Source organism: Equus quagga, unplaced genomic scaffold (genome assembly GCF_021613505.1).
Source record: "Equus quagga isolate Etosha38 unplaced genomic scaffold, UCLA_HA_Equagga_1.0 73442_RagTag, whole genome shotgun sequence".
Classification (NCBI taxonomy): Eukaryota; Metazoa; Chordata; class Mammalia; order Perissodactyla; family Equidae; genus Equus; species Equus quagga.
Window position 1 is genome coordinate 775,628 of NW_025802777.1, and position 26,491 is coordinate 802,118.

General features: G+C 48.7%; 1 protein-coding gene across 1 annotated transcript; it reads right to left on the reverse strand.

Annotated features, from left to right (window-relative positions):
- Positions 1-138: 138 nt before the first annotated feature.
- Positions 139-26,455, reverse strand: LOC124234338 (ribosomal RNA processing protein 1 homolog B-like). Its single transcript, XM_046651670.1, has 16 exons — positions 26,260-26,455; positions 19,374-19,456; positions 17,696-17,753; positions 16,397-16,482; positions 15,976-16,037; positions 15,472-15,601; positions 14,547-14,611; positions 13,887-14,068; positions 12,047-12,141; positions 11,062-11,159; positions 9,943-9,962; positions 8,995-9,123; positions 7,685-8,403; positions 5,907-6,059; positions 4,238-4,301; positions 139-3,026 (listed from the first exon to the last, which is right to left on the reverse strand). Exons 1-16 carry the CDS (start codon positions 26,387-26,389, stop codon positions 2,833-2,835), a joined length of 2,268 nt encoding a protein of 755 aa, XP_046507626.1. The 5' UTR covers positions 26,390-26,455; the 3' UTR covers positions 139-2,832.
- Between the last annotated feature and the right edge of the window lie 36 nt (positions 26,456-26,491).

Here is a 26,491-nt window from a genome sequence, read left to right on the forward strand (position 1 = left end):
CCACAGAAGGAGAGGGGCCCCAAGAGTCTTGTTTTCGAACACTCACGACCGACGCCCACATCTTCCAACCCCTGCTACGTTCAATTTCTCAGACAGGCATATTTTTACGCACACTGACAGTCAATACCAACACGAATCTGAGGGCAAAGACAGATTTTTATTGGCCTCAGCTTTGACGAGGACTGACGACCCCTGCAGACACGAATAGAGTGACTGTAAACAAAGTCCTTGCCAGCACTCAGGCAAATTCAGAGAACACACACACATCAAAAGGTGGATTCAATTTTTATATTCTTTCCAACACTAACAACTGCTTCCAGATTTTCTTTAAACTCTTCTCTGTGCTTTCAGCTCAGTAAAAGTTAGAAAGAATAATACGTTTGTAAACGGCAGTACCAAATTGTACAAAATTGACCAGACCAGGTGGGAAGATGATCATTTTACAAAATACTATAACATCACCAGCATTAATTGAAATTATTTTTCCTTTTTTGGACTTCCAAGTCCCCTTGGCAATTTTACCTAGGAAAATAACATGCATCCAATAGAAAACAGGTATTCTAAATACATTTTCTTTATGTGACATATTCTTGTTGTGTATATATGTCATGAGAAATTTTAAAAATAAGTCACAGTAAACCTATTGAACTTACCCACAAAATGGGGTAAGTCAGGACATATTGAATCCAAGACACACTATCCCCTGGACCCGAGGCCACAGGCATGATGTCACAGGAGGTGCATTTAAAGGACAGTCCACCATGCCTCAGAAAGGACAGGGGACATAGAAATGCTAAGAGGAAACGTTCCTGCACCCACTGGGAGAACAAATGTGCCATTCTGCCCTTGAATGCTGTGCTAAGACATCTTAACATTGCTGGATTACACGGCCCGGTTGGCTATACGACCCATCTTTAAAGCTGAAATAAAAATTGTTAGAAAAATAATTTGACCAAGGATAATGAAATTTTTTTTTTTTTAACAAAAAGTTAAAAATACTCGCGTACTCTAATCTTTTCAGGCCCTCGGTTTTGGTTTTGGAGTGACTGTCAGCACTGTGTCAGGCGCACACGCTGAAACCATGCGAGCACCACCACAGAGCTGCCCTGCATGCGAGTGAGACTTCTCGCGACAACGACTGCTCAACAGCACGATGTTAACGATTTCTCTTCAAGGCCTAATCCTGACAGAACTTCCTTGCAGAGCAGACAGAACAAAGCTCGCACTCCCTTCTCCCCAGGGTCTTCGTCGCGAGTCAGCCCACTGACACCCCAGACTGGCCAGTCACAGCCTCGGCAGATGAGGCCCCCATCAGGTGGGTGGAAACCAGTCAGGTCGACGCAGCGCTGCAGCCCAGGGGCCTCCCTGTCCTCCCAGCCGAGGCCGGGACCACGGGGATGCCGGGCTCCTCCGCTGGGAGCAGCGCAGGGGCTGGCCGGGGCTTTGGGGAGAAACTGGAGCAAACGGGGAAGCAGCTTTCACGCTCAGGAGCCCCGAGGTCCCTGGGGCAGTGCAGGCTGGGGACGCACCGAGCACCCGTGAGCCAAAACTATGGGTCCCCCAGGTCACGCAGCTCCTTTAGGTCTGCGATCTGTTCTTGTGGACGCTCCGGAAAGAGCCAGCGGCCCAGCGGCTCGCCTGTGACCGTGTGGCTGGATTTCTGCATCTGCATCCTCTCCATCACTCAGGCTCAAGGGACAGATGCAGCTTCCCGAAACAAGGTCATCAAGTGAGCACTGCTCTAAGTCGCACTTCTGTTTCTCCAACTAAAGCCTGGGCGCCTTCCACCCCCGCTTTTTGTAATTAACTAAAATTAGAACTGTATAAAAATCTGTATGTGCAAGCTGCAATATTTCAGATAAAAGGTAGCTATGAACAAATAAATATGCACGAACAATATTAAGGGCTGCTAATTCTGCCTCCAGCAGGAACTCAGGTTTCCAAACACTGCTGCCACACTTCTAAAGAAGTGAGTTTAACTGAAGTTGGGAAAGCTGCTTTTGGAGACGCCAGCCATTTAGGTCGCTGGCTCAAACATCCATATGTAAAGAGCATCCAGAGGCCAATGACCTGGGAGGAGTGTGCTCGGCCCCTGGGGCTGGAGCCCCAGGGGCAAGCCAAGGAGGGCGCTGGCTCTCCCCAGTGAGGACACTTTGGGCTGGCCTGAGAGGTAGGAAAACGGGGAAGGAAACAAGACAAAGGCAGGAGAGACGCCCCCAGGGCAGAGGCCCTCTCCCTGCCCCCATTTGCAGGTTCACCCCCAGCTGAGTACGCATACAAAAACTACCGTATTGCTGATTTGGTTACAACAATCTTCTGTATCACAAACACCAAACACCCACAGAACATGGGAATGAAGTCGTACATGCTTTTTAAAAGAAAAAGATGACCCTTAGACTAAAAACAGCCAGAAAACCAGCCTAGCATGGCAAACACAGCAGCGAGCACCAAAGCTTTGTGTACCGGGTGGCTGGCGAGGAGCCCCCTCCCAGCTCTGACTGGGCCGCCAGCACCCACTACTGAGAGTGATGGGCAGTGTGCTCTCAGTTCACACAGCTCTCAGGCCCCTCGTGGGGATCACTGAAGCTACCCCGAAATGTGGAATGTGGTGAGCTCAGGCACAAACACCGCTTAGAGCAAAAGCTTCAACCAAGATGCTCACAGCCCCTGGTGGAAGGACAGAGAAGCAGCAGTATCACAACTCACACTCAAAATCTCGTATATACAATTTATGGGAATTTATAAAACAATAAAAAAGGCCCCACCTTCATAAAGTTATAATTTATAGAATATTCTGTAAAAAGCAGTCTTTAAAAGGACTCTGTCACGACCCTAGAAGAAGTCCATAGCTGTCGGCCTTCTCTTTGGTGTGGCGCTCAGTGGTTTCTTGGTCCCCAGGGGGGTGCTGGCAGGTGAGCTCGTGGGGGTCTTCAGCACCCCATGGAGGGGTCTCTGCTCAGGGTTGAAGGCCACTCGGGAGGGGCCTGTGGGACTGACCAGGATGCTCTTGTCCGTCTTCTTGAATTCTGCCCAGATGAAAGCAAGGACACATTAACAGGTATGATTCTTCTGTCCTGTCAACCTGCCCAGATGGTGTCCCGCCTTGGTGCTGTCACAGCTCACGCCCCGCGGCTCAGTGGGCCCTGAGGGCTCTCGGAGGCCGTGGAAGGCCCTGGTGCGGCTCCTTCACCGCACCAATGTACTCTTACAAGGAAGCGCCCTGAGGGCCTGGGCAGAATCCGAGGGCGCACCAGGGAGGCAGCTCCCAAAAGGGGGAACTCTGGGAGCTGGGGCGTGTTTACGGAACATGAAGAATTAGTGAACCCCGAGTTTGGGTCTGGGACGAATCTGAGGTAGATATAAAGAGTGAAAGGAGGAGCTTTTCCTGCCGGCGGGTTTGCTCCTCCCTCCCTCTGCAGCTCTAAAGACAAGGCCTCGGGAGGGAGCTGCGTGGCTCCTCAGGCCCTTCAGATGGGCTCTCCTCTCTCCATGCACATGCGCGTGCACAAACACACTGACTTGTGGTCCCTGAAAAGAGGCAGGTCTTCAACTCATATACTTTTAAATAAAAGTTTGGTTTCCTTGGAAAAAAACAAAACAAATGGATCGCACCAATATGAAAAGCAGTAAGACAAGAACATCCCTCTTTCTCCCTCTCCTCTTGGGCAGGGTGGTTCCAAATTTTAGTACAGGCAACTGCAGCCTACAGACCATGAGATCTCAGGCCGAGTTGGCTTAAAGTATTCTAGGACGGCAGGCCTGGGAGGATGGCTTCACCATCTCCTGCCAGGCAGCCTCCTTTCAGGGGGCCCCAGAAAGACCCCCTGCCCACCGCCCTATCAACTGTCAGCCGGGGCTGACTTCTTTTTTTTCCTAAGGTGTGCTTCTTTTTTTTGGTGAGGAAGATCGGCCCTGAGCTAGCATCTGTTGCCAATCTTCGTCCATTTTTTTTCTTCTCAGAGCCCCAGGACATAGTTGTATATCCTAGTAAGTCCTTCTGGTTTTTCTATGTGGAGGCTGCCACAGCATGGCTTGATGAGCAGTGTGTAGGTTTGCGCCCAGGATCCAAACCTGCAAACCTGGGCTGCCTGAAGCAGAACCTGGGAACTTAACCACTCGGCCACGGGGCTGGCCCCAGTGGCTGACTTCTGACTCAGGAATGGGTCAAGACCCTCCTTCCCCCGAAGAGTGGACCCCAATGTGGCCTTTGTGGAAGGAAAGCAAAGCCCACACTCACCTGCAGTCATGTTTCTGTTCAGGCCGAAGGTGACCTTCTTGGAGCTGGACGGTGTTTTGTACAGCTGCAGAAGGACGACAGAAGCACAGGAGTAAAACGACAGCCGCGGAGGCGCTCAGTCTGTCTGACTGCAGCGTCCCTGAGGACCCACAGGCGCCCACTGGCCCATGGGGCAGCCTGCAGCGCAGAGGCCACAGGGCCGCTGTGTCCCCCTGGTGGCCTGGGTCAGGCCCAGGGCCTCTGGGAAGCATGTTCATGGCAGGCAGTGCACAGCGCCAGCACTGCTCTGCACTAACCCGGCTCATTGCTGGCCACGTGCTTGCGGGTCCCGGGGATGAAAGCAGAGGGGGATTACGACGTTTGAAACCTCCTAAGTAACAGGACAAAGCTTACCGCTGAAAAACTATGAGCAACTCCCACTCACTGTGTCCCAGAGCTTGAACTTGTACATGAAATTGACTAGACTACACCTGTAATGGAATCTAACTTCAACGGGCGATGGGTTTCCCAAATTCCCGTGCACTAGGACTCCAAATTGGATATTCTAACAATTTATCAAAATTAACCAAGTTGTTTCCTATTTGAAAACTCCTACAAGTGGACCCATTTTGCATTACAAAGCACTTTCTCAAATTCCTTCCTAGAACCCCACATTTCTGTGTGAATCTCATAATTCTGCCTTACACCATTTTTGCTTTAATACCATAAACACTCTGCGAGAGGAACTTGGCTTCTGTAAGCCCTGAGTCCTTCGGCAAATACACCTAAAATATCTTATGTACAAATATGAACGCAGATGGTGGTGATTCTGCTGGTTCAAAGCTATTTAAATTGCACTGAGTTCTTCTCAAAATGTCCACCTGCTCGTGAGTCTCCCCAGCAGGGCCCGCCCAGCACGCCGGCCACCGCAGCAGGCCTCTGCCCCACGCAGCTCCACCAAGACGTCTACCTCTTGCAGGCAAACCCAGACTCGCCTGCACAGCTGCCCAGCCCGGACCTTGCTCCACCTGCCAGGGGCACTTGGCAGAGCCGACCACTTCCTTCACGAGCCCCCGCCCCCGCCCGGCCTCGCAGAAACAGTGACTGCCCCACCCCCACCCTCACCACGACCACCCTGACACCCGTGTCCTTGGCAGGGCCCCTGCCCGCCTCCTCCAAGTGACTTACAAATCCAGGGCTCTTCAGGGCTTCCTTCCTTCCCCCTTTCACTACCCTTTCCTCTAGATCTCACCAAATCCCACAGGTTCTAAGACGCGGCACCCCTGACCCTGCCGATACAGAATGGGCATCATCAGCGGCACCTGAGATTCCCCCCGACCGATCTCGTGGCGTTGGCCCCCTGACCCTGATGGTCCCTCAGCCAGTCCCTGACCGCCCAGAAACAAGCACATGCTACAGGGCTGAGACCACAGCCCAGAGCCGACCAGGCCCGTGGAACCCAGCGCAGCCTAAACAGTAGACCTGGGCTCCTTCACAGGAACCTGCTCACCGTGGACAGCAGCAGAGGCCAAGCAGCCTGCAGAGAGTGCAGCTGGGGCTAGGAGAGCAGAGCAAGGCCCAAGGCCCAGCATGGAAAGTCCCTTTCTGTGCCCTTCACGGGGGACCGGGCTGTGCCACTGTGGGGACGGGCAGCAGAGGCAAGGGCCAAGTGTGGCTGGAGCGCGTGTACCTGCACGGCAGGGTTCGGAGAGGAGGTGGCAGTGCTGCTCTTAGCTTTTCTGAAGAACAGGGGCTTTGGTAGGAAGGGGGCGTCAAACTTCACAAAGTCATTCTCTCTCCTCATCTTCTTCTTCTTCGAAGGGCCGAAAGCCCCACGGGAGCCCTACATAAGCGAGGGGCGAGACAAGAGGGAGAGGTCACACCCACGCACACAGGAAATGAAATTAGGACGGGAGTGCAGACAAAACCGAGGGGGGGGCCCACATGATGCAGTGTGTCTCAGATGAGCCCATCCACCAGCTCAGACAGCCCGCACCCTGTTTCCTGTCCCAGGCTTGCAAACACCTTGTTTACTCAGCAGAGCGCAGACTTCATGCACAAACTACCACCTCTCCATCGTGGCACCACGCCAGCAGGGCAGGAGATTTCCTCTCTCTCCAGCCGCAAGAAGCCTTTTTATTTTGTCTTCAAACTTAGGCCCTATGTTCTGAAGATTTCTGCCTTTCAAACACCATCTGTTAAATACTAATTCATTTTCTCATTTCTGACAAAAGACATCACTGTCCATCGAAAGACTGGTATGAAAGAGGGAGCGTGATGACCTGGTTAGGCTCTGTGGTCCATCGCAGGCAGGCTGAGAACACTCACTGGGTGTTTCACAACTGACGGCCACCCACAGCAAAGACCCTGCTCTAGTTCTGGACCCCAAGGGCCTGGGAAACCCCGTGCAGCCGATGTCACACTGGTGGTTTTGGCAAGTTCTCGGTGTCCCTTAGCAGGACCCATGGTGCCACAAGTGAGGGGCAGAGCCGGGAGCCCTCTCTCTGTGCCTCCCCGCACTAGCAGAGATGTAGGGGGCACGTTGAGCCCCTTCGGGAGGAAGGCCTCCTTTGCCCGTGACTGATTTATCAACTGTTTTCATCCCTTCTAAGAGGGGTTGCCAGCAGCCCGAGACATGAGACAGGAAGGAGGAGCTTTCTCTGACACTCCCAGTGAGGAGCGAGCAGCACATGAGCAGCGAGCGAGGCCGGCGGCCGGAGAGCTGAGGGCAGGTTTTACAGGACAGCCAGGTGGTCGGAGGAGGTCTGGGACTGGAGCAGACTTCCCCAACTCCAGCTGAGTGCTCTGCTGGCCGACCTGAGACCTTTTACTGACCATTGGACAGGCCTGGAACCAGCATTTGACCAAGTCTCCATGAGTTCCCCTAACAAAGGCCTCAGCGTCCTGACCGCTGCAAAGCAGTACGTGCAAACACAAGTGCTCGACGAGGTCAGCACACGAGCTCTGGAGAGGGCCAGGGAGCATGTAGGCCATAAGGTATGTCACAACCACCCAGCTCTGCTGTTGAGGAGCTGAAGCCAAACTTTTGGGCTTCCTCTTTTGCCCAAGGGGCCTAAGATTGGACATGAGTTGAAGGATAAGAATGAGGCCAGCATTTGATGGAGACACACACCTGCCTGTTTATACTGCAGGGCAGCGGTGCCTGCCTTCCATGGGGACAAGTCTCCCAGCTTGATGCAGGCGCCGGGGAGGGTGGGAGTGTGGATGGTGGTGGGGATGGTGGGGGAAGGAGGAGGCGGAGGTCGTCAATGACGACTGTCTCGGCCACTGAGATGGGTCATCTGTCTATTTACTCATTGGAAAGGGTGTTAGAAACCATGACTGCTCCTTAGTCCAGAGGTCTGACCTGTGCCCATGCCCCCATAAACAGGGGCCCAAAGAGGCAGGGAGTCCTGACGCTCCTGCAGGGAAGCCTCAGCCACCCCTGCTTGGGTCCAGCTGCCTTACCAGAGCCCGGATGAGCTTGACTTCAGATTCCAGCACTCCACTGTGTTCCACCAAGTTGGACATCTCTTTCATTTTCTTCCTCTTTTTCAAGATGGCAGTTTTCTGACTGGACGGGTCATAGAGGTTAAGGGTGCCAGGCTCCCCCTTCTTCTTCTTCAGTCTCCCGCCCTGGGGCAGGGTGGCTGGGCAAGCCCCTCCGTCTGCTGGGTTCGCCAGAGGGCCCTCCTTCTGGGGCGGGGGCCAGGCCAGCGTGGGCGGGCCACGGCCATTGACTGGGAGCGCTCCGAGCTTCCGCTTCTTCAGGACGGGGGCTCCGCCGGCTGGGGAGGCTTGTGGGGCAGGTCTCTGAGCACGGGCACTGCAGGGGCCACCCTGAGACACATCCTCCAGAGGCGACGCTGCCACTTCTGTGCTCTCCCTCTGGAGCCCTGCGCTCCTCTTCCTCGGCCGTTTCCTCCTGCTGTGCATTAGCGGGTGCTCCACGCTGCTCTGCCCCAGGGGGCTGGGCAGGGCTGCTGCCCGCGGCACAGCCACACTGGCCTCCTGGGCTCCTCCCGGCCCTGCCTCTGGCCCACTGCCCCCATTCTGCTCTGGGGCCGCGGCCTCGCCCTCCGGCCCTGCGCTCGCAGGCTGGAGGTGGCGCCTCTTCTTCTTTTTCCTTTTTCTCTTCTGAACGCAGCTTTTACTCTTTTCCTCCTCAGCAAGAAAGAACCTGTTTCCTAGAGAGACAGAGAGACAGATAAACAACACCCCCACGACAAGGCGACAGCAAGGTTTCGCTGCGGAGTCAAGGGCAGCGTGAGGGGCAGACAGAACTTCCCCACATTTTAGCACCAGAAAGGCCTCGGTCCTCCTTGATGCACGGGAACTCCACTAGTTTTCTCATTTAGTCCCATTTCTTCCCTTTCCCAACTTTGATTAGAAACCTTCTGAATGCTTATTTTCATATAAGTGGAACGAAAATAATATTCAGATTTCTATTAATTTTTCAGGCCAAATGGTAAAAACCAGAGATGCAGGGTCGGAACAGAACAAATGCTCGCTCCAGCATCCTCCACGTCCGTCCCCACTTCCCCCAGAGATGCCGCTGGGAGTAAATCAGCGCTTTCACTTTAGGGAGGCTGGAACGTGCTTCCACAGAAAAACGAGAAAACTCTCAGAAAGGAGCCTTGCTTTTCAGCCACTGTAAGCTAAAGCTTTTGCTCTGTGATGGCTTATGGCTCAAAGCCTCCCATGACTGCAATATGCCCGCTGCTCCCCGAAGGCCGTGTGCCCTTTTCACCCCCACTAACTGCAAGCTTGTGGCTCACCTTTCTCTCTCTCCATGCTGCTTGTCTCTAAAAGTTTACTTCCTTTTTTCTTATGCCTTCCTTGACTGAGGGTTTGGTCATCCTCATCAGCAGAAACATCCTCAGCAAAACTGAGTTGAGGTACACTGCCTGGTGGACAGAGAAGCCACAACTCTTCAGCTTTCTGAGACCCTTACAACTCGGGCCCCAGGGGAATTAAGAGCCATGGCTCCCCACCCCCGGGTAGACTTAACCCTATTTCTGTCATCACTGTTGCTCACGACTACCCCAACCCAAACCCCAAAGCTGCCGACACAGGAATTATGGACTTGAAAAACCTTTGTCTTTCTTGACCACGGCGAGGGAAAAGATTACAAGCCCTGGGTGGCACCCTACAGCTCAGCCCCAGGGCTCGGCCAGGCTGTCTTCCACACCAGCTGGGTCTGTGGTGCCTTCCCCATTTGGAGCACTCCAGGTGTACGAGGGGCAGGGGCGGCAGAAACATCGACTTGCTCAAATGTAACCCAGCTGACACAGCAGCTTTTCCCCAGAGGACAACTGACCGTTAAGAGCAAAGGAAAGGGACCCTGAGAGATCAAACTTCCGTCTCCATAAAGGATCCAGATGAGCAGAAATTCACCTTGCTAAAACAACAATACCCCCCACCCCGGGGTCTACCCTCTGCCTGGCGCTGACAGGGAGAGCCTCCCGTTGGGCTCGGCTGAGGTCGCTGGGCTGGGGAAGTGGGGCGCTGGAAAAGGTCCTACGCTGTGGGGCTTTCATGGGCTTCTGCTCAGCTGAGCAGTGAGCAGTGTTAACTGACGACCTTTCACAGGTGAAGGCTACAATTTTTGACGTTTTCAATCAACATCGTTCAATCCTGGTTTTCAATAGTTGGCAGAAATGCCCTCGGTGGGGTCCACGTTCATGTCAGATCATAATCAATTCTAATCCTCTCACTTTCCTCACCTTCAGAGAGACCTCGAAATCTGAAAAAGAAAACAACAAAAGTTCATAAAGAAAGCCCTTCCTTCTGTCTTCTGTGAACACAGGCACTAAACTTAAACGTAAGTGACAGTTTGTTAGTTCACTTTCTTTCTCCTCTAGAAGGGGAGGCTGAGGAGGGGTGGGTGCAAAGGCCAACAATGAAGGACGAAACTGCCCTCCACCATCAGCAACGTCAAGGACATGGTGATCTCAAGATTCTGTCTTGGCACATCCAAACAAAACCGAAGAAATCAACATTTTCTTCTTTCTTAGTCTCTCAGGCTGAAGCAGCTTGGAGCTCTGCTTCTGTTCAGTCCTCTTCGTTTACCAAAGGGGGAAATGCCAAGCAGTGTTCTGCTCTCCACGGCTCCGGAGCGTGAGAACAAGGACACAGGGGGGCTGTGTGCTGCGGGAGGCATGTGGGCTCAGGGCGCAGCACCGGGGGAGTGGCAGGGGTTGAGAGTTGGCTCCACCCCCCGGCAGCTGAGGCCTCAGGTAGGTGGGTTACCCCAGGCCCTAGTCAGCCCACCTGTAAACGGGGATATTACAGCAGCCGTCTTACAGGGCTTTTCTCAGCATGAAATGACTTATGTAAAGTCCTCACAACAGAGCCTGCTCACAGACTGTGGTCAAACTCAGCTGTCACTTGTCATCAATCACAGGCGGCCACCGGCTCTGCAGCATTGATGGCGACCACACTTCTGGCATAACCAGGCTGGGAGTGAGGGAGGGTAGATAAACGCATCTATCTCAACAGTGCGTTGCAGATAACGCCGGAGCAGTTTATTTACGCTAAGATTTCTTGCTCTCTCAATTTTAGACGTCACCCAGAGACTTCTTTTACGTCACTAGGGAAGAGCTGGAAGTGAAGGGAATGGCTGCACTTGAAGAATGGAACCCAAGGGGCAGGCGGGCGCTGTCCTTGTGAAACCTTTAGGTTTGCATGTGTATACTGCATTGCTATGAATACAAACACGGAAGGACAAAAAAAGAAGACACAAGGTAAGCACGGTGACAGCTTGTCCACACCATGAGATAAAGAGGGGCTGGACTGAGCGGGAACGATGAAAGTCAAGTGAAGCCCTCTCCCGAGCTGCTTACTTTTTGATTAGTCTGGAGAGACGCTTCCTGTTGAAGGGAGGGATGTTTTTCCTGCTGGTTATTTCCAGGAGTCGGTCAGCAACAGCCTTATAGTCAAACTGTGTGAGAAGAAACACAACATTAACCCACAGCCAAACACCACCACCCGACCTGGAAGTCCCATCTCCTAGAACAGACTCCCAGCACACGGCTCTGGGAGCACTCAGTGACGGACGGTCCCAACAACACGTGCTGAGGCGCAGCAACCAAACGCTTAAGCAAGATCTTTGAAAAATTAGCTCTCTTTTTCCGTGGGAGAAGTTGAGTATAATTCTTCCTTTAAAAAAAATTGTGGTGATGGGGCTGCCCCATGGCCGAGTGGTCAAAGTTCCATGCGCTCCGCTTCAGCAGCCCTGGTTCGCCGGGTCGGATCCCGGTGTGGACCTACTCCACTCGTCAGCCATGCTGTAGAGGCATCCCACACAAAAAGCAGAGGAAGACTGGCACAGATGTTAGCTCAGGGCTAATCTTCCTCAAGCAAAAAAAAGGATTGGCAGCGGATGTTAGCTCAGGGCCAATGTTCCTCAACTGCGCGCCGCCCCCCCACCCCACCCCGCCCGCCACCAAAAAAAGTGGTAACATATACCACATACAATTGACCTGGGTGTGTTTCTTTGTAAATTTAATCCAGATGTCCAATTTGCACTTGGTAACATAGTAAACTTTTTTTACTTGGGAATTACCATTGAGCTGGCTTTGTTGTATGGGATAGAGCAGATCTCAGCAATTCAACCCAAAATGAACACTGACATCTTTCAAAATTCCTTCACATTTAACTTTGTCTCCAATAAGCTCATTATGAGGAAGGTGACATTAGTGACTGAAAGGATTAAAGAGGACTTTACACATTAGGCCTTGGTGTTTAATTAGCTCTGACCCTAATTCCCAATGAGCCTGACCACTCCACAGTAAATCCATATTCCATAAAAAGCAACAGTGTACTGACCTGGAGAAGCGGCCCAGTGTTCTCCGAGCTTCGGCAACCATCTCTTTCACCTTCATCACCAACGCCACCTTTTCCGGAGTGACATCTGCCCAGGGCTATGAAAACACACCCAAAGACGACACCCTTCAGACGTGCAGCCAGGACTATTCCAGGGGAGCCACCATCTAATTAGGGGTCTCTTAGTCAAAAAAGAAAATTTCTGTATAGAGAAAAACTCTGCAAGTATATTTATAATTTGCCGAAGATGTTTTTTCAGCCCCTGGACATGAAAAGTCTGGGAGAAATCACACTTTGCATTTTAACTACATCACAGACACAACCTCGGCTGCCTCCAGCACTCTCTGGCACACAGGGCCTTCCTGGGCAGGCTGTGCTGGCGGCGGGCGCAGGCTCGGGTTGGGTGCTCGGGCAGGTGCGAGGAGAGCGGGCTCAGCAGTCCAGCCCTCGTTTCAGAGGAGTCGGGCCGTGGTGGAAATCGACACAGATATGGTAGTACACTAACTTTTCCTGGGGCCGCCTCAGGAGGCACGAGTGAATACTCATGCAACCGAGAGCATTTAAAAAATAATTCAGAGCATTAAAGCCCATGAAGCAGCAGATAAAAAGTACTAATGAAATCTCCTAACTTTTCAAACTTGTACTGTTTCTGGAATCCTGTAAGCTCGTTAGTGGGATGGGCTCAGGTTACAGCCCAGAGCAGACAGCGCAGGGTCCCACACTGTGCAGGTGCTTGTAATGAGCACTGGACACGTAAACTAGGAGAGAAGTTTCGGAAGCGCTCATGAAGAGCGAGAGCATCTCCAGTGTGCACAGAAATGTGGGCAGGAGGGTCCAGAGACAGTTCCCGCAGCTACACAACATGCGATCCAGGCCCTTTAGCTACCTCTGTTGCCTGCATCGAATTTAAAATCAGAATATTTCTCCTTTTCTTTTTAAAAACTTTTGCTTTTTTCTGATTAAAAAATAATATATGATCATTGTAGAAAATTTAGAAAAACAGACAGAAGTACAAAGAAAACAGTAATCACCCATAATTCTGCCACCTAGGACTATTAACGTTTTGGTGTATATCCTTCTAGATTTTAAGGGGACATAGAAATGTTTAAAACAAATCAGACTCCTCCACAGTTTCGTGTTCTGCGTTAAAAAAATTTTTAAATTAAATTTCCTCTGGTCATTAGTTTTTGAAAACTTTGCTTTTTAACGGCTACAAAACATTTTAAAAGCGTGGGTATACCCTGAGCAGTTACCTAATGCTGTGCCCCGAGATGCTGTAAACCACTGACAGAGCTCTGATGGGCCTGCAGCTTTAAATGCACACGCTGCACACAACTGCACAGGTATAAAAGGGGGGCAGCAAGAACGATGTGAGTCCACAGTGGGTATTTAAACACCCAAAGAAAAAGAACCCCGAAAGGACTCGGAGATCAGAAAGGAGAGCTACAGAAACGAGTGTGCATTCATAATGTACGGTAAAGGATGTCCCCCGTTGAGGACCCTCTTACAGATCTGAGTCTACAGTAGGATATTCAACACATCAAAAAAACAAAAACAAACAAAACCCAAAGCAACAACAATGATAAAACCCTCGGAGAAAGTGCCCCTTCCTGGGAGTGACAGAAGTGCGTGTAAGCTGCAGGGTCACTAGGCCTCGGATCCGGCCCAGAGGACTGCTGGCCAGGCACGGTACTGTAATGCAGCTCTGCTCCCCTTCTCGGGGGTCCAAGGCAGAGCCATCTTCACGGAACTCTAGGTTGTAGTCAGTGAGATTCCAACAAACGTACTAAAAGTGTTTGTTAGATCATGATTTTATCTAAAAAAAAAAAGGAAATTCTCTTACCTGTCTTCTTTTTACTGATGGTTTTCCTCCATGTCATCTCGTTTTCAGGCATGTCGTCTTCAGAGAAGTCACCATCACCCACTTCGGATTTCTGTTCCTCCACTGTCTCTTCAGGTACAAAAGGAGACTGATCTACAATGACTTCAAAAACACCCCTAGCTATAGTCTGTACCAATGTCTGGCTGAGGGTAGAAGCACAGCAGAGAGAGCGTGATTAAAATGAATGGTCTGGACTTCGTCGTTCAAAGGCGTGTAGAGGGACGAGGAGTAGAGAACCAGTGCACATTCAATTTCAGCCCGCCCAGCGCCTGGTGTGACCCATCGCCTGGTCAGCAAGCATTTGTATCCCTAACTACACTCCCGTCAAAGCAACGTGGCTGTCAGGAGCCAGCTCAGAGCTACGTGACAGAAGCCGGGGCACCAACAGTAGACAGAACTCTCGGTGTGATTCCTGAAATGCCTGGGGTCAAATCACAAAGCAGGAATAGCCGAATTACTACTCAAAGCTTCCAATGTCTTGCTGATAGGAATTAAGAGTCTGGCTGTCCTTAGCTTTAGACAACCACCCTAGGCATCCTGTGTCATGCTTCACAACAATCCCCCACCCCCGATAATTAAGTGCCAAGTGAAGCAGTAGAAACAAATATGTGAATCACTTACTCCTTAGTCTTGGCAGCAATTTTGCAGAATGGATCAATAAACTTAAGATTCTGATCTGCCAAAAGCTGTAATTTAGAAATAAAACAGGAAAAAAAAAATGAGGAAAAAGAAGAACCTTTTCTCCTTTCTGACGTGTCCTTGAAAAAAGGAACCGTTTGCATTTTTGACACAGGTTGAGTCAGACTGAGTAACACTTGTGTCACAATGCCCCAAATGCACTCTGCATGAAATACCCCGACGCTGGGAGCCAGGCTCAAGGTCACGGCTATCCTGCAGCCACTCGGCATCTTGGCACAGAGACAAGAGAAACTGCCCAATCCAACCAGCACTGTTCTCCCTTCTGCGCATACACAGCCCCTCCTTTACAGACAAGTTCTATATGGAGACTATCTTATAATTAAAAAAACTCACGTTCACTGCAGAACATTTGCGAAGGAAAAAGTAAAAATTACTCATAACCCCACAGTCAGATAATCACCTGCATACTGAAGAATGTACATTTCATTTCCAGCCTTCTGTCCATTCATACAAGAACATGCTCTTTACAAAGTCATACTACTTGCACAGCTTTCTCTACTGCCTTTAAAATCCCAATACGACAAGCATTTCCCCATGTTATTGAACTCTTTATTGGACTGTGTAGATTGCTTTCAATTCTGTTTCAAGTAAGACTGCCATGTACATCTTCAGGGCAGAATCTCTGTCCACATGTCCCATTAGGTGCTTAGGACACATTCCTAGATGGGGAAGGACTGAAAAACGATAGGTGGAACCAACTCATGCTGCTATTGTCACTGCTAACAACGAGTGCCAACCAAGAGCATCTCACTCGCAGCCCACAGAACATCTGAGGAAGAGCTAAAGCCCCATCCGGGTGAGCTGTGGTTTCATTACACAGCTGACAGGATGTGTGACTGATGCTTACCTCCTTCCCTCCCACTTTGGACAGTTCATCCAGATAAATATTAATGAAGTGGAATTTCACTCCATTAGGAGACTGACTCTCAGGATGCAGGATTTCCTTCATCAAGACATCGAGAAAGAGCTTGATTCGGCTAAAGAAAACAATACACAGGTTTCTATTAACTACAGCATGCTGACATTTCTCTCTTTTCCAAGAGAAAACAATAACATCCAGTCTCATGCTAGACTGTATAACAAGTAACGCAAGGCTGAAGAAGTTTTATTATGAGAAAAAGCAATCACTGAAATCAGTACACAATGCCCACTGTCACGTGGACTCAGCCCTCACAACCTCTCCTGGATTTAAGGTCTTCATGTGTAAGGGTGCTCTGCCTCTCACAGCACTCAACACAGAGAAAGGCAGAGCTCATGCAATTCACAGTTGCTGATTAACTGAAAGGCTTGAAAAACACAATTACTTTAAAAGTTTTAAGGCCACCAAATGCTAATCCAAATAGTTACCAACCTTTCTTCCCAGCCAGTTCGCTTCAGAACTTCAAAGGACTGCCTCAGGACCAGACGGATCAGCTAAAGACAGACAACATTTGTTACAAAAGGGAAAGTAAGAAATCTTGATCAGCTTAGCAGAATGAGGAGACCAAGGAAACTGGTGTGGCCTGGATCCCAAGAGTGAAAACATATTTGCAACTGTCAAACTTCTCCATCAAAACATAGTAACTAAGGACCCCTAAACTCATCCCCAACAGCTGAAAGAGACAAAACAGAGACGCCTTCACGTTCCTGTTCAAACGCTGTCTGACGCTCACGCTGCCTCATGCCAAGCCTGGAACCCGCTGTGCTTCCCATTGTTTTTTAAGGTGCTGAACATTCTTTGTACTTCACAGGAGCTTCTGAAAAAAACTGGGACGAAGGCAGTCTGATCTTACCAGGTAGTACTTGTCCAGGCACAGCCTGTCTATCCCCTTCCACTCTCGATTCACGGTTTGCCAGAACGTCTGCATGAAGAGATGCTCTGCAGGGAAGAAAAGCCTTTGAACGCTTTGGTTTGGGTTAACATACAGCAAGAACGCAAAGAAGAGAAACAGACTAGGATTGCTTATCATGGACTTTTCTCAACAATTCTTGGGCAGGTAGAAAATCTGGCCAATAATCAAATATGCTCAACATTTTACATTTAAGTAAAAGCATATGATGTTAACAGGAAGGCTGGTAATACCTTAGTTTTCAACTAGAATGCTCTCTGGAGCATTTTTCTTTTTCCACTGCAAAGCCATGTTTCTATTAAAATCAAAGGATTTTCTGAGCCATGTCTACCGGCCCTTTCCAACCATCTATACCTAATAATCAACCCAAAGCCATCATTTTCATAACACTTGTGCGATCCATGTAGAAACTCAGCTTTTTGGTTTGTGTTTAGTGTCAGCTGGGTGAGCTATAACAAAACATTTTATTTTTCTCTTCTGAGCCACGAAACTAACACTATCATCCAAAAATAACTTTTGTTTGTTGATTTTTTTTTTTACTTTACTTCTTTTTGCACAATTCTTTCTTGCTATATGAAAACCTACACTGTACTCCATGTGTAGAATTTTGTTCATTACAAGTCAGCTGGGCCCCCGCTAAAATTCAGAGACCATGGAAATTAGCGCCATTAGGTTGGTTTTGTTCTAAGGAGTGCTAAGCAGAACAAACATTGTGCTTTTTCTTTCTTCATAAGTAATCAAAGCCTGAATGCCTCAGAAATAAATTTCTCCCTTTGCTTATTCTTTTCGGTGAAGAGGGGTTACTGTATAGTCTATGTCCAGTGATAACCCTAAATGGCTCGTCTTGAGGAGGCATCCAGAGGTTCCTGCAAACACCGGCATATGCATATAGAGCCTCTAAGAGTGTGAAAGTAACTCAGAATTTGGAGATTCTGGAGGATTGTTATTTCTTCAAATATTTTTTCGAAATCTTTGAGATGTCAAATGTGCTATTCCACAAGACACCTCTCTAACCCTCTTACAGAGTCAGTATCTAGGTTTATCATAGTCCCCACAGGAACAGCTTGTCACCTGACATCTATACACCAGTAGCCCCAGGTCCACATTAAACTAGCCCACTAGGCCACTGGAACTGAAACTTTGAAGGCAGGAGAAGAAACAACACTGAGTAGATCTCCTAGGCAAGTTACCAATGCTGACGAACAAGGAAGTTTTGAAAGGCATGAAAACATTGGGACTTACGAGCCTCTGAGTTGTTAACAACATGGATGAGTTGGGAAATAGTGTTCGCTAGCTCCTCCTGCAAAGGCGGGGTTAGGAAAAACATCGGGGTTATTAGGTGGTAACACTGAGATGACAGCACTGCAGCCTGCACCTCTGCCCGTCTGCTGGGGGATCTCTATCTCTTGTTTTCACTGTCACTTCCACTAACAAGTGTGTATATGAATATGTGAATTTTATCCGATGTGAAATTCCCAATTTCAGTGGACTACTGTGCCAACTTTATATGCCTCTGAGAATTAAATTAAGATGCATGTTTACAAAAGAATCTCTGGTTATCACTTCAAATGACCTACAGAAGAAATAAATTAGCTGTCAATTCCTGGCTTTAAAAATATATTATAACTTAAGTTGAGATTCTAGTCTAATCCCCCAAATAATGGAAACGCAGATGCCAGCAGGGAGAAATTGCTGGAGGATAGACATGGACCCTCACTCCTCAAGGTTCAGGGCGTGGAATCAGAACATCCTCGCCTCGGCTCGCTGAGACAGGCTGTAACAGCTGGGCGCTGGGGAGAGGGGTCGGCAGCCCCTTCCAGGCTCTGTCCTGGGTGAAAGTGCCACCTGAACAGCATGCCCCACTAAGGTGCAGCAAGCTCAGTGTGGGGGGAATTTGGTGGCTGGGGTCTGTGAAGAAACCTGCCTTGGGGAGTGTCAACAAAAGAATTCTGTTTACGAGCTCCCTAAGAAAGAAATATCCTCGTGGGGACTACTACACTTGCCTGGGCCTCAAGTTTTCCTTACCCATTTTAGAGGAACTCCCAGGCTTGACAATGATGTTCCTGTTCATCTGTTTTCTTCCCCCACTAAAGCTGTTGGTTGTTACTTTTGAATGTAATTTAAAAATATTTTGCTCTGCTATCCTACTCAAAATATGGTTAGTGGAGTAAAAGCAATAAATCAAGCAAGTTACCACACGGCTTGGGGGAAGTGGCCAAGTTGCACATTCAAACCCAGGCAAGTAAAATCTACCCATGACATCTTATACATCAGAGGGCTTCAAACGGGGTTTCAAGGCTTATCCCTTCCTTCTACAAAGGCAAGACCTGCTTTTACACATCAGAACAAAGCTTTTTAAACAGTGGAATCATTTTCTTAAATACTTTTGGTGGTGAGGCCCAGCATGCTCAGCAGACAGGTCCAGATGCAGCATGCACATCTGTGCCGAGTCCCCACCAACTTTAAGGGCGGGGCATCTGATGTGGAGCTGCTGATCACCCTATGAAGACCCTGACCCAAGCAAGGTGGCTGCCTAGTCCCAGGCACCCACTTAAACCATGGCAGAGGTGGGCCTGGAGCTTAGGTAGCTCACAGGATCTTAGACTAGCGCCATGACATTTTTGACTACGAATAATAAAAGAAGATGAGACAGAAACTTTAAAATAAGTAACGTAAAATCTACCATGGAACCTATGAAGTCAATCCTTAATTTATGTGTATTTGCAAAGATAATTAACCTCAACGCCTGGACACTGCACCCCTTTCCATATGGACAAGAGGTGAGAAAGCGAATCCCAAAAAGCCACGATTTTCATCTGTTTAGGCACATTAGGGGACTGACACAGCAGAAAACGAGTCAGTCTCTTTTATCGATTGGAGCCCCAAATCCAGCAGTATGACAAAGGGAACTGTACGTTACCTGCAGAAGGGGTTCCTCCTGCACCCACACGCAGTAGAAGAGCCCTTTCCATATTTTTAGAAGTTCTTCTTGACTGAAACCTCCTAGATGACAAAAAAAGCACAGAAATCTTAGTCCTCATCTTTCATTTCTTAAAGTTTGGAACTGCCACATAAGCAGTGAAAGTAATACCACATACATTTTCATTATTTCCAAATGTCTTTTTTTATTTAAAGCACATATTTCCTTGTTATTACAAAAGAAACACATATAAGTTATGCAGTTTTATCAGTTATGGGGCAGGTGGTAGTGGTGGCGTGTCCTCATTACCTGAGTAATGTAAGGAAGCAAACATCATCACAACAAAAAATCAACTAACAAAGCGGTCATTTGTAAAATGAGCTCCTCCTAAGTGCCCCTCTCTGCTTAAAACTAGCATCTCACCCTGCACACCAACACTTTCATTTGTCTTGCAAAGTAAAATGTCAAATCCTACAAAAGATGTAGGATTTGCTCAAGTCCCATACAACTGGCCCCGGGGAATCTGACAGAGCATTGGGATATTTTGGCAACAAGACCCTTTCAAGGATCCTGCTGCAAGGTCACACTGGGCTGTATCCTGATCTCCCTCCCTCTGCCCCTTCTGGTTATGTTTTCATTTACCGGGCAATTTTAGTTTTATTTTAAGTGGCATCACCTTGGCTAGCCTTGTTCTGCCTCATTATTTGAGCCCTTGACCTCTTCCTGTATCATCTATGATCAAGCTGCAAGTCATGCACAGCCTTCTACCTCCTGGGCCGGCCCCAGGTGTCCTGGAACAATTGCTGAGTGACATAAGGAATCATAAAATCAGGTAATGTACATTTTGAGAGTTTCTAAGCCTATGGAGAACAAACAGAATCCTCAAGTCCTGATGCAGGTTACAAATGGTCCTTATTAATATCTCACTAGGGGCACTAGGAAAAGTCTTTAGGAGCTGCAAAGAAGATAAACTGGGAGAATGTAAACAATCAATGTGATGATCTCAATACTCCAAAAGATCATCAGAAAGTGACACACAGATCCCTTTTGATGGACTGAGGTTATTTAGTGGATTCAGAGTGAGCTTTATACCCGTGTAGGTATTGATTTCTAAGTTCCTAAAGACCTTTCTCACATCAACTATGATGGTGCCTTTTGATTCTTTGTGATAGTTTCTCACTTAAAACCCATACACCAGAAATTATAATAAAATTAGTTTATGAAAGTGCATTTCCTCTAGAGGTTGGGCAAACGATGTGCCAACTGGTTTCTCCCCTCTTGTTATGAATAAACCACACCCGGGGATCTTCTTATTGAGAACACAACTCTGGTGTGAGTAATAAATTCCACCAGAGCTGAGCCAATTGCAGTCATAATTGTAGTAACTTTTTTTGTCAGTGACTTGTGCCTACATTCAGTCATGTTAAGACTATATATTCCTAATGAATTGGTGGATCTCGGTCAGGATCATCAATGGCTGCTAAAAGATTAGATGAAAAAATATTGAGGAACTTTAAAATGGATAAATCAGACCAACAACACCCAAACCCACTGATCCAACTTAACTTGCAAAGATAGACAACTATTCAATAGATGCCAGATGTGATACAGCAGGAATAACACAGCACTGCCTGCTCAACAGTCTTACGAAAACAAAAAGCTAACCCATATCACGTCAAATCTAACTATTAATACTCATTTGCAGGAAATACAGGGGACAGACGAACACATCAAATGAAACCATGGGATGCAGTCAGCAAAACCCTAAATGACCCAGTTCCTCCAACAAATGAATTAGCAGGAAAAGAAAGAGATGGATAAGAACAGTTAGAATGTAAGTCTCAGTGCACGTATCAACCAGACGCAACGAATGAGTCTTGTTCGAATTCTGATTTGTCACTAAAAACATTTATGGGATGACAGGAAAAAGTCAACAGATTGGATATTTCATACTAAGGATTTCTTTTTAAAAAGCTGTGGTAATGGTACTGTGGTTATGCTAAAGAGTCCTTATCTTCTAGAGATACATGCTGAGGTACCTGAAGATGAAATGAGATGTCTGAGATTCACTTCCTAAGAATTTAGGGGGAGGAGGAAGCAGGCAGATTGGACAAACTGGCCAGGTACATAAATGCTGAAGCAGAGTAACGAGTACACTTTTTATATATTTTAAATAGTTCTTAATAAGAAGGAAAAAAGAACTGCACGAGATTACCAAAGTGTTATCACGGGCTGTTTCCTTTCCCCTTTTTGTCATTTAGAAAACTCTTCATAAGGAAACTGGAAAAGCATAAACACAATGAACTTAAAAGCAAAAGGGATGTGAACGACACTGGTTCCTGATGAGGCTCGGCACTGGGCACTCCCTGTTTTTGCTGAGCACCTAGTAATGATGCTATCCCCTCCAGGGCTGTCCCACCTACAAGGCAGGGCCTGTGGAGGGAGGCAGTGGTCCGGATTGGGTTCACCCCACTTGGAGGAGAGGTGGCAAGCTGGGCTCAGGCCAGATCAGCATGAACTCCCTTGGCCACAGGGCCAGTACAAGAAGGAACAGACAACCTCACTGCAGATAAAGATCCTCTTGTTCAAGCTCTGGGAAAGTCTCTGGCTCTCTCCCAGTACACCGGGAAGAAGACACAGCCAGGACCGGCGCTCAGCCACCTTGCCACAGCCTAACCCCATCTGAGAACGGAACCAATCTCAGGGCAGCAGAGTTTCCTATGGAGAAAAACCGGGTCCTGGTGTCACCAGTTCAGCTCCTGCGTGAAGCTGTGCTGTGGTTTTCCCCCTTAAAACTAGTATGGCTTGGATGTTCTCTCAAGCTGCAACTGAAAAAGAATTCTAACCAATAAAAATGTATTTTTATTGCAAAAAATTCATATACATCAAAAGTTATACATTCAAAAGTGCCTTGTTCACTGCCTCCTGAGTCCCAGTCCCCTCCCCAGACGGAGCACTGTCATCTGCCAGACGTGCATCTCTCCTACGCATTTACATCACACTTACATGGAGTTCTGTGTGTGTAACCTAAATAGCATCGTATGTTCTACATTGTCTGTACTCTGGCCTTTTTCACTTTAAAATAGCATGGTGTATATTTATCTCCAGACGGTTCTTCTAAGTGCACCAGTATGCCAAACTGACCCTAGGTGATAATTTGGTATACCCAAACATCTCTGGGCAATCCATACCTGTGACAGGCAGAGGGACAATATGATGGGCTACACAGGCTTCTGTAACGGAAAATACCACGTTTTGACAAAGTAACAGGGTGACAGCAGATCCCGGACAGCAGGCAGGAAAGGGAGTTGGATGTGAAAACACATTCTGACTGCTTCATCCTACGTGAGGGAACAAAGCAGAGCGGGAGCAAGGCCTTGGTTAGGCCCCAGCCTGCTCCTCACTAGCCACGCAGTGTTAGAAAACATCAGCTACCCTTTGAGCCTCAGTTTCCTCCCCTACAATGCAGGTAAGGTTGTGGTTAGGGTGGAAATTAGGAGCCTGCGTGAGAGGCACTTGTATGGCCACATTCCCCCTCAGCTGGCGGCTATGACGACTGCCTCACCCACCTGCTCCTGAAGCTCTTCTCCCTTTTATAACATAAAAAATCACTTGTTTTCACCCAGGAATTTAGCTGGTTAAAACAAGGTACCAATTTTCAAAGGACTTAAAACAGAGAAATTCTCACTATTTCATTTCTTTCAGAACTCTGAAGATGAAGTACATATCTGAAGCACTTTTCATTCCCAATTGCTTCTTGATCTGTCTTTTCCCCTTGGGGTTGAGTTTCTTAAACTCAATACAACTAAGTTTCTGACAACAGTACGGGTTTAGTTATTTCAGAATGAATGAGTGAACATGAAAGGGAGACGTGGATACAGTAAATACCAAGAAGCTGTGAGGTAAGAAAATCCAACGGCTACTTTCACCACAAAAGGAGTACAGGAGCCATTTTATGTGGGGGTGAAGGGTTATGCTCAAACTTACACCAGCGTCAAAACATCCACAGCTCTTAGTTATCACTACCGGATCAAGAGACCTTTAATCCTACAGGCAAGAAAAAACACATATTTCCCCTATTACTGCCACCGAATCTAAGGTGCCACCAACTGTAAGATGTACTATTTCACGTGCCACCAAAAGACAGCAAGAACGCAAATGAAACTGCCACAAGGTTGACGTTAAGATACATCCCGATTCTAGCAGATGTCAGATGTTTAAAGTTGCAGAACTGATCAAACAGGGAGGGATTTTTGTCTGGGTTTTCACTGACGTATTACTAGTATGGAGTAATAATAGCAAATAGTAGGTGCTCCATAAACGTTCGCCAAATGCACGAGTGAATGAATAAATAGGGACGAATGAGCCCTAACAAGTAAAACCACACACAGCGACCCTTCTGTGACTGTGGAGGCTCACCACGAGTAGCTAAAGCACCAGAGCGGCTTTAAGCACTTCAAAGATCTCCAATTTGTTCTTAAAATCACAAAGCTACCTATGTTGCTGATGGACAGCTATACAGATCGGTGAGTAAAATTTCAGATTCCCTTTACTACGCCTAAGACAAGATGCCAAAAAATTTGACCCTCTCACTCAATGAGATTCAAATGTCAGGCCAAGTTATTTCCAAACTTGTGTTTCTATTTTGACAGAGCACAGCTGTGGCAGAGACCTTGTTTACTGTGTCCCACCATCACCGTCTATGACATTCACTTTACAGATCTTTCTTCGAAAGCCCACTATATTCTGTGCAATGTGGACACAGTGAGGCATAAGACAAGCAACTCTAGGTGTGATGTGTGCTAACCAGGCGGGACTCTGGGGCACTGGCATAAGCACACTGGCCTCATGCTCCTGCATCGCCTCAACATTTCAGATCCCGGGCTTGCTCAGCAAAGGGGTTTGAGCAACAGGCTCTGTCTGGCTGTCTCAGCCCCATATGCATTGCATCTGGTCTTTCTTCTGTTCCTGTGCATAGCCAGGCCCTCGTATGCCTGGATGCGCTCCCGCTTTCAGCTAAGAAAACAGACGGAAGCTCACAGTGTTTTGGGGGAAGAATGACACATTAACAGATAATTAAGAAGCAATGTAGCTAAGTGCTACAATAGAGACATACTGGATATCTCAGAATCCTAGAGGAGTGGGGGTGAGATAGGGAAGGCATTGTGGAGGAGGTGATACTGAACTGAATGCTGGGAGCAGATCAAGTGTGGGAATCTTTTCGGAGTGAAGAGGAGAAGCAAAAGCAGGGAGGTGAGAAATGGTGTACTGTATGTCAGGAACCATGAACGGTTTGCTGCTGATGGAGCATGAAGCAGTCAGGTAGGGGCTGAGCTGGGAAGAGAAAGGAAGACAGATCATGATCTGCACACATGGGATGCTAGCAAAGTAGTGTTTTAGGAAGATGACTCCTGGCTGGTTGGAGGACACGTTGAAGGCGGGGACAAATGGAGTTACAGAGATCAGCTAGGAAGTAAGCAAGAGCAGAAGTCCAGATGAGATAAAGAGGGCCTTTGGTTAGAGCAGAGTCATTCAGCAGTAGGACCACGGGATACCGGATGCAGGGTGGAGGGAGAGGACAGGGAAGAGAGGAGTCCAGGACAATACTGTGCATCCAGCTAGAGTCTGAGTGGATGATGGGACCTAGCAACCAACATAAGAGAGCAGAGATGGCAGAACAGCAGCAGACGAGAACAGGTCTTGGGGGGAAGAAAACGAGTTACTTTTGGGCATTCTGAGTCCGAGGTGCCTGTGGGACACCCCGGTGGAGATGCGAGGTTAGCAGGGACTATCTGAGCTGAACGCAGCAAAGGTTTGGGTTAGAAATTTGGGTTTAGGAACCTTCAGCATCTATGGGATACTTGAAACCAGCAAAGTAAGCTAAATCTCTCACGGAGATCCCTAACAGAATTGAAGCCAGGAATTTAGGTCTTCATTCCTCTTTCTAGCAGACTTCCCATAAAACTGTATTTTCTTTTTTCTGGGTAGTCTTTTGCGACTTCTTTTCAAAATAAAACAAACCAAGGGCAGATAATAACTATTCTTTCAAGTAGACTCTAAATATATTAGGATTACCAGTAAATAAATCAAACTTTATCTAAGAGCAACATAAAACCTCCATCCATAGTGCAGCTCATACCTCATGTGCTCACCCAAGGGTTTACAGAACATATTTTGGGTCGGGTAAATGAAATCCTTCAACGGCACCCCACCAAAGTAAAAACCCAAACTACAAAGCTCCATGTGACCCGGCACCGCCTACTTTTCCACCTCCATGGCATAACACCGCCACTCTCCCCGACTTACTGGTCCTCCAACCATTCCCTAGGACATGCTCCGCGCTTCCCTCCCGCCTCCGCTCAGCTCTGTTGAACATCACCCAGAGAGGCTCCGCCTGTGTAGAGGAGCTCCCTCCCGCCCTGATTTCCATGCCTCTTGCTGCCTCACACGAGCTCAATTTTAGCCATCTATGCCCCCTAGCTTTACTGGCACAAATTCTTCGAGGGAAGGGATTCCGTCTTCTCTCCTGGAGCCCGAGCACCTAGAGGTGGGGGTCACAGGAAGGCGCGAATCAATGAAGAGCACACCAGAATAAATCAGGCGGGACTAGCGATTCAAGGTGCAGGCTCGGGGCCGGACAGGCTGGGTCTGTTCTCGGCTTCCCGACTCGCCGTGACTTCCAGCAGAGTACCTAACCCCTGCGGCCGCAGCCCCTCAACCCTAAGACCGGGCTAGACCCAGCAGGAAGCGATGCCCACGGTGTGGACACAACCGGGGCCACGGCAGGAGTGCGAGCCGGTGCCGGACGGCTTCCCTGCTCCGCCGGCGGCTCCCCCCGGCCCCCGGCCCGACCGCCATGCGGCGCGGCTGACCGCCGGGCGCCCACCTGTCTCCCTCTGCGTCTTCACGCTGAGGTACTGGCGCAGCTTCTTCACCGCCCGGTCCCGGATGCCCTTCTCGTGGGACGCCAGCCGCTGAGCGAACTGGATCTCGGCCGGCTGCATGGCGGGGGCCATCGCGCGCGCTGGGGCATCCCCAGCCGCAGCCGCCGAGGCTCAACCTCCAGCTGCCGCCGAGCCGCCGCCTCCGTGCAGCCCCTGCCGCGACTGCGCAGAAGG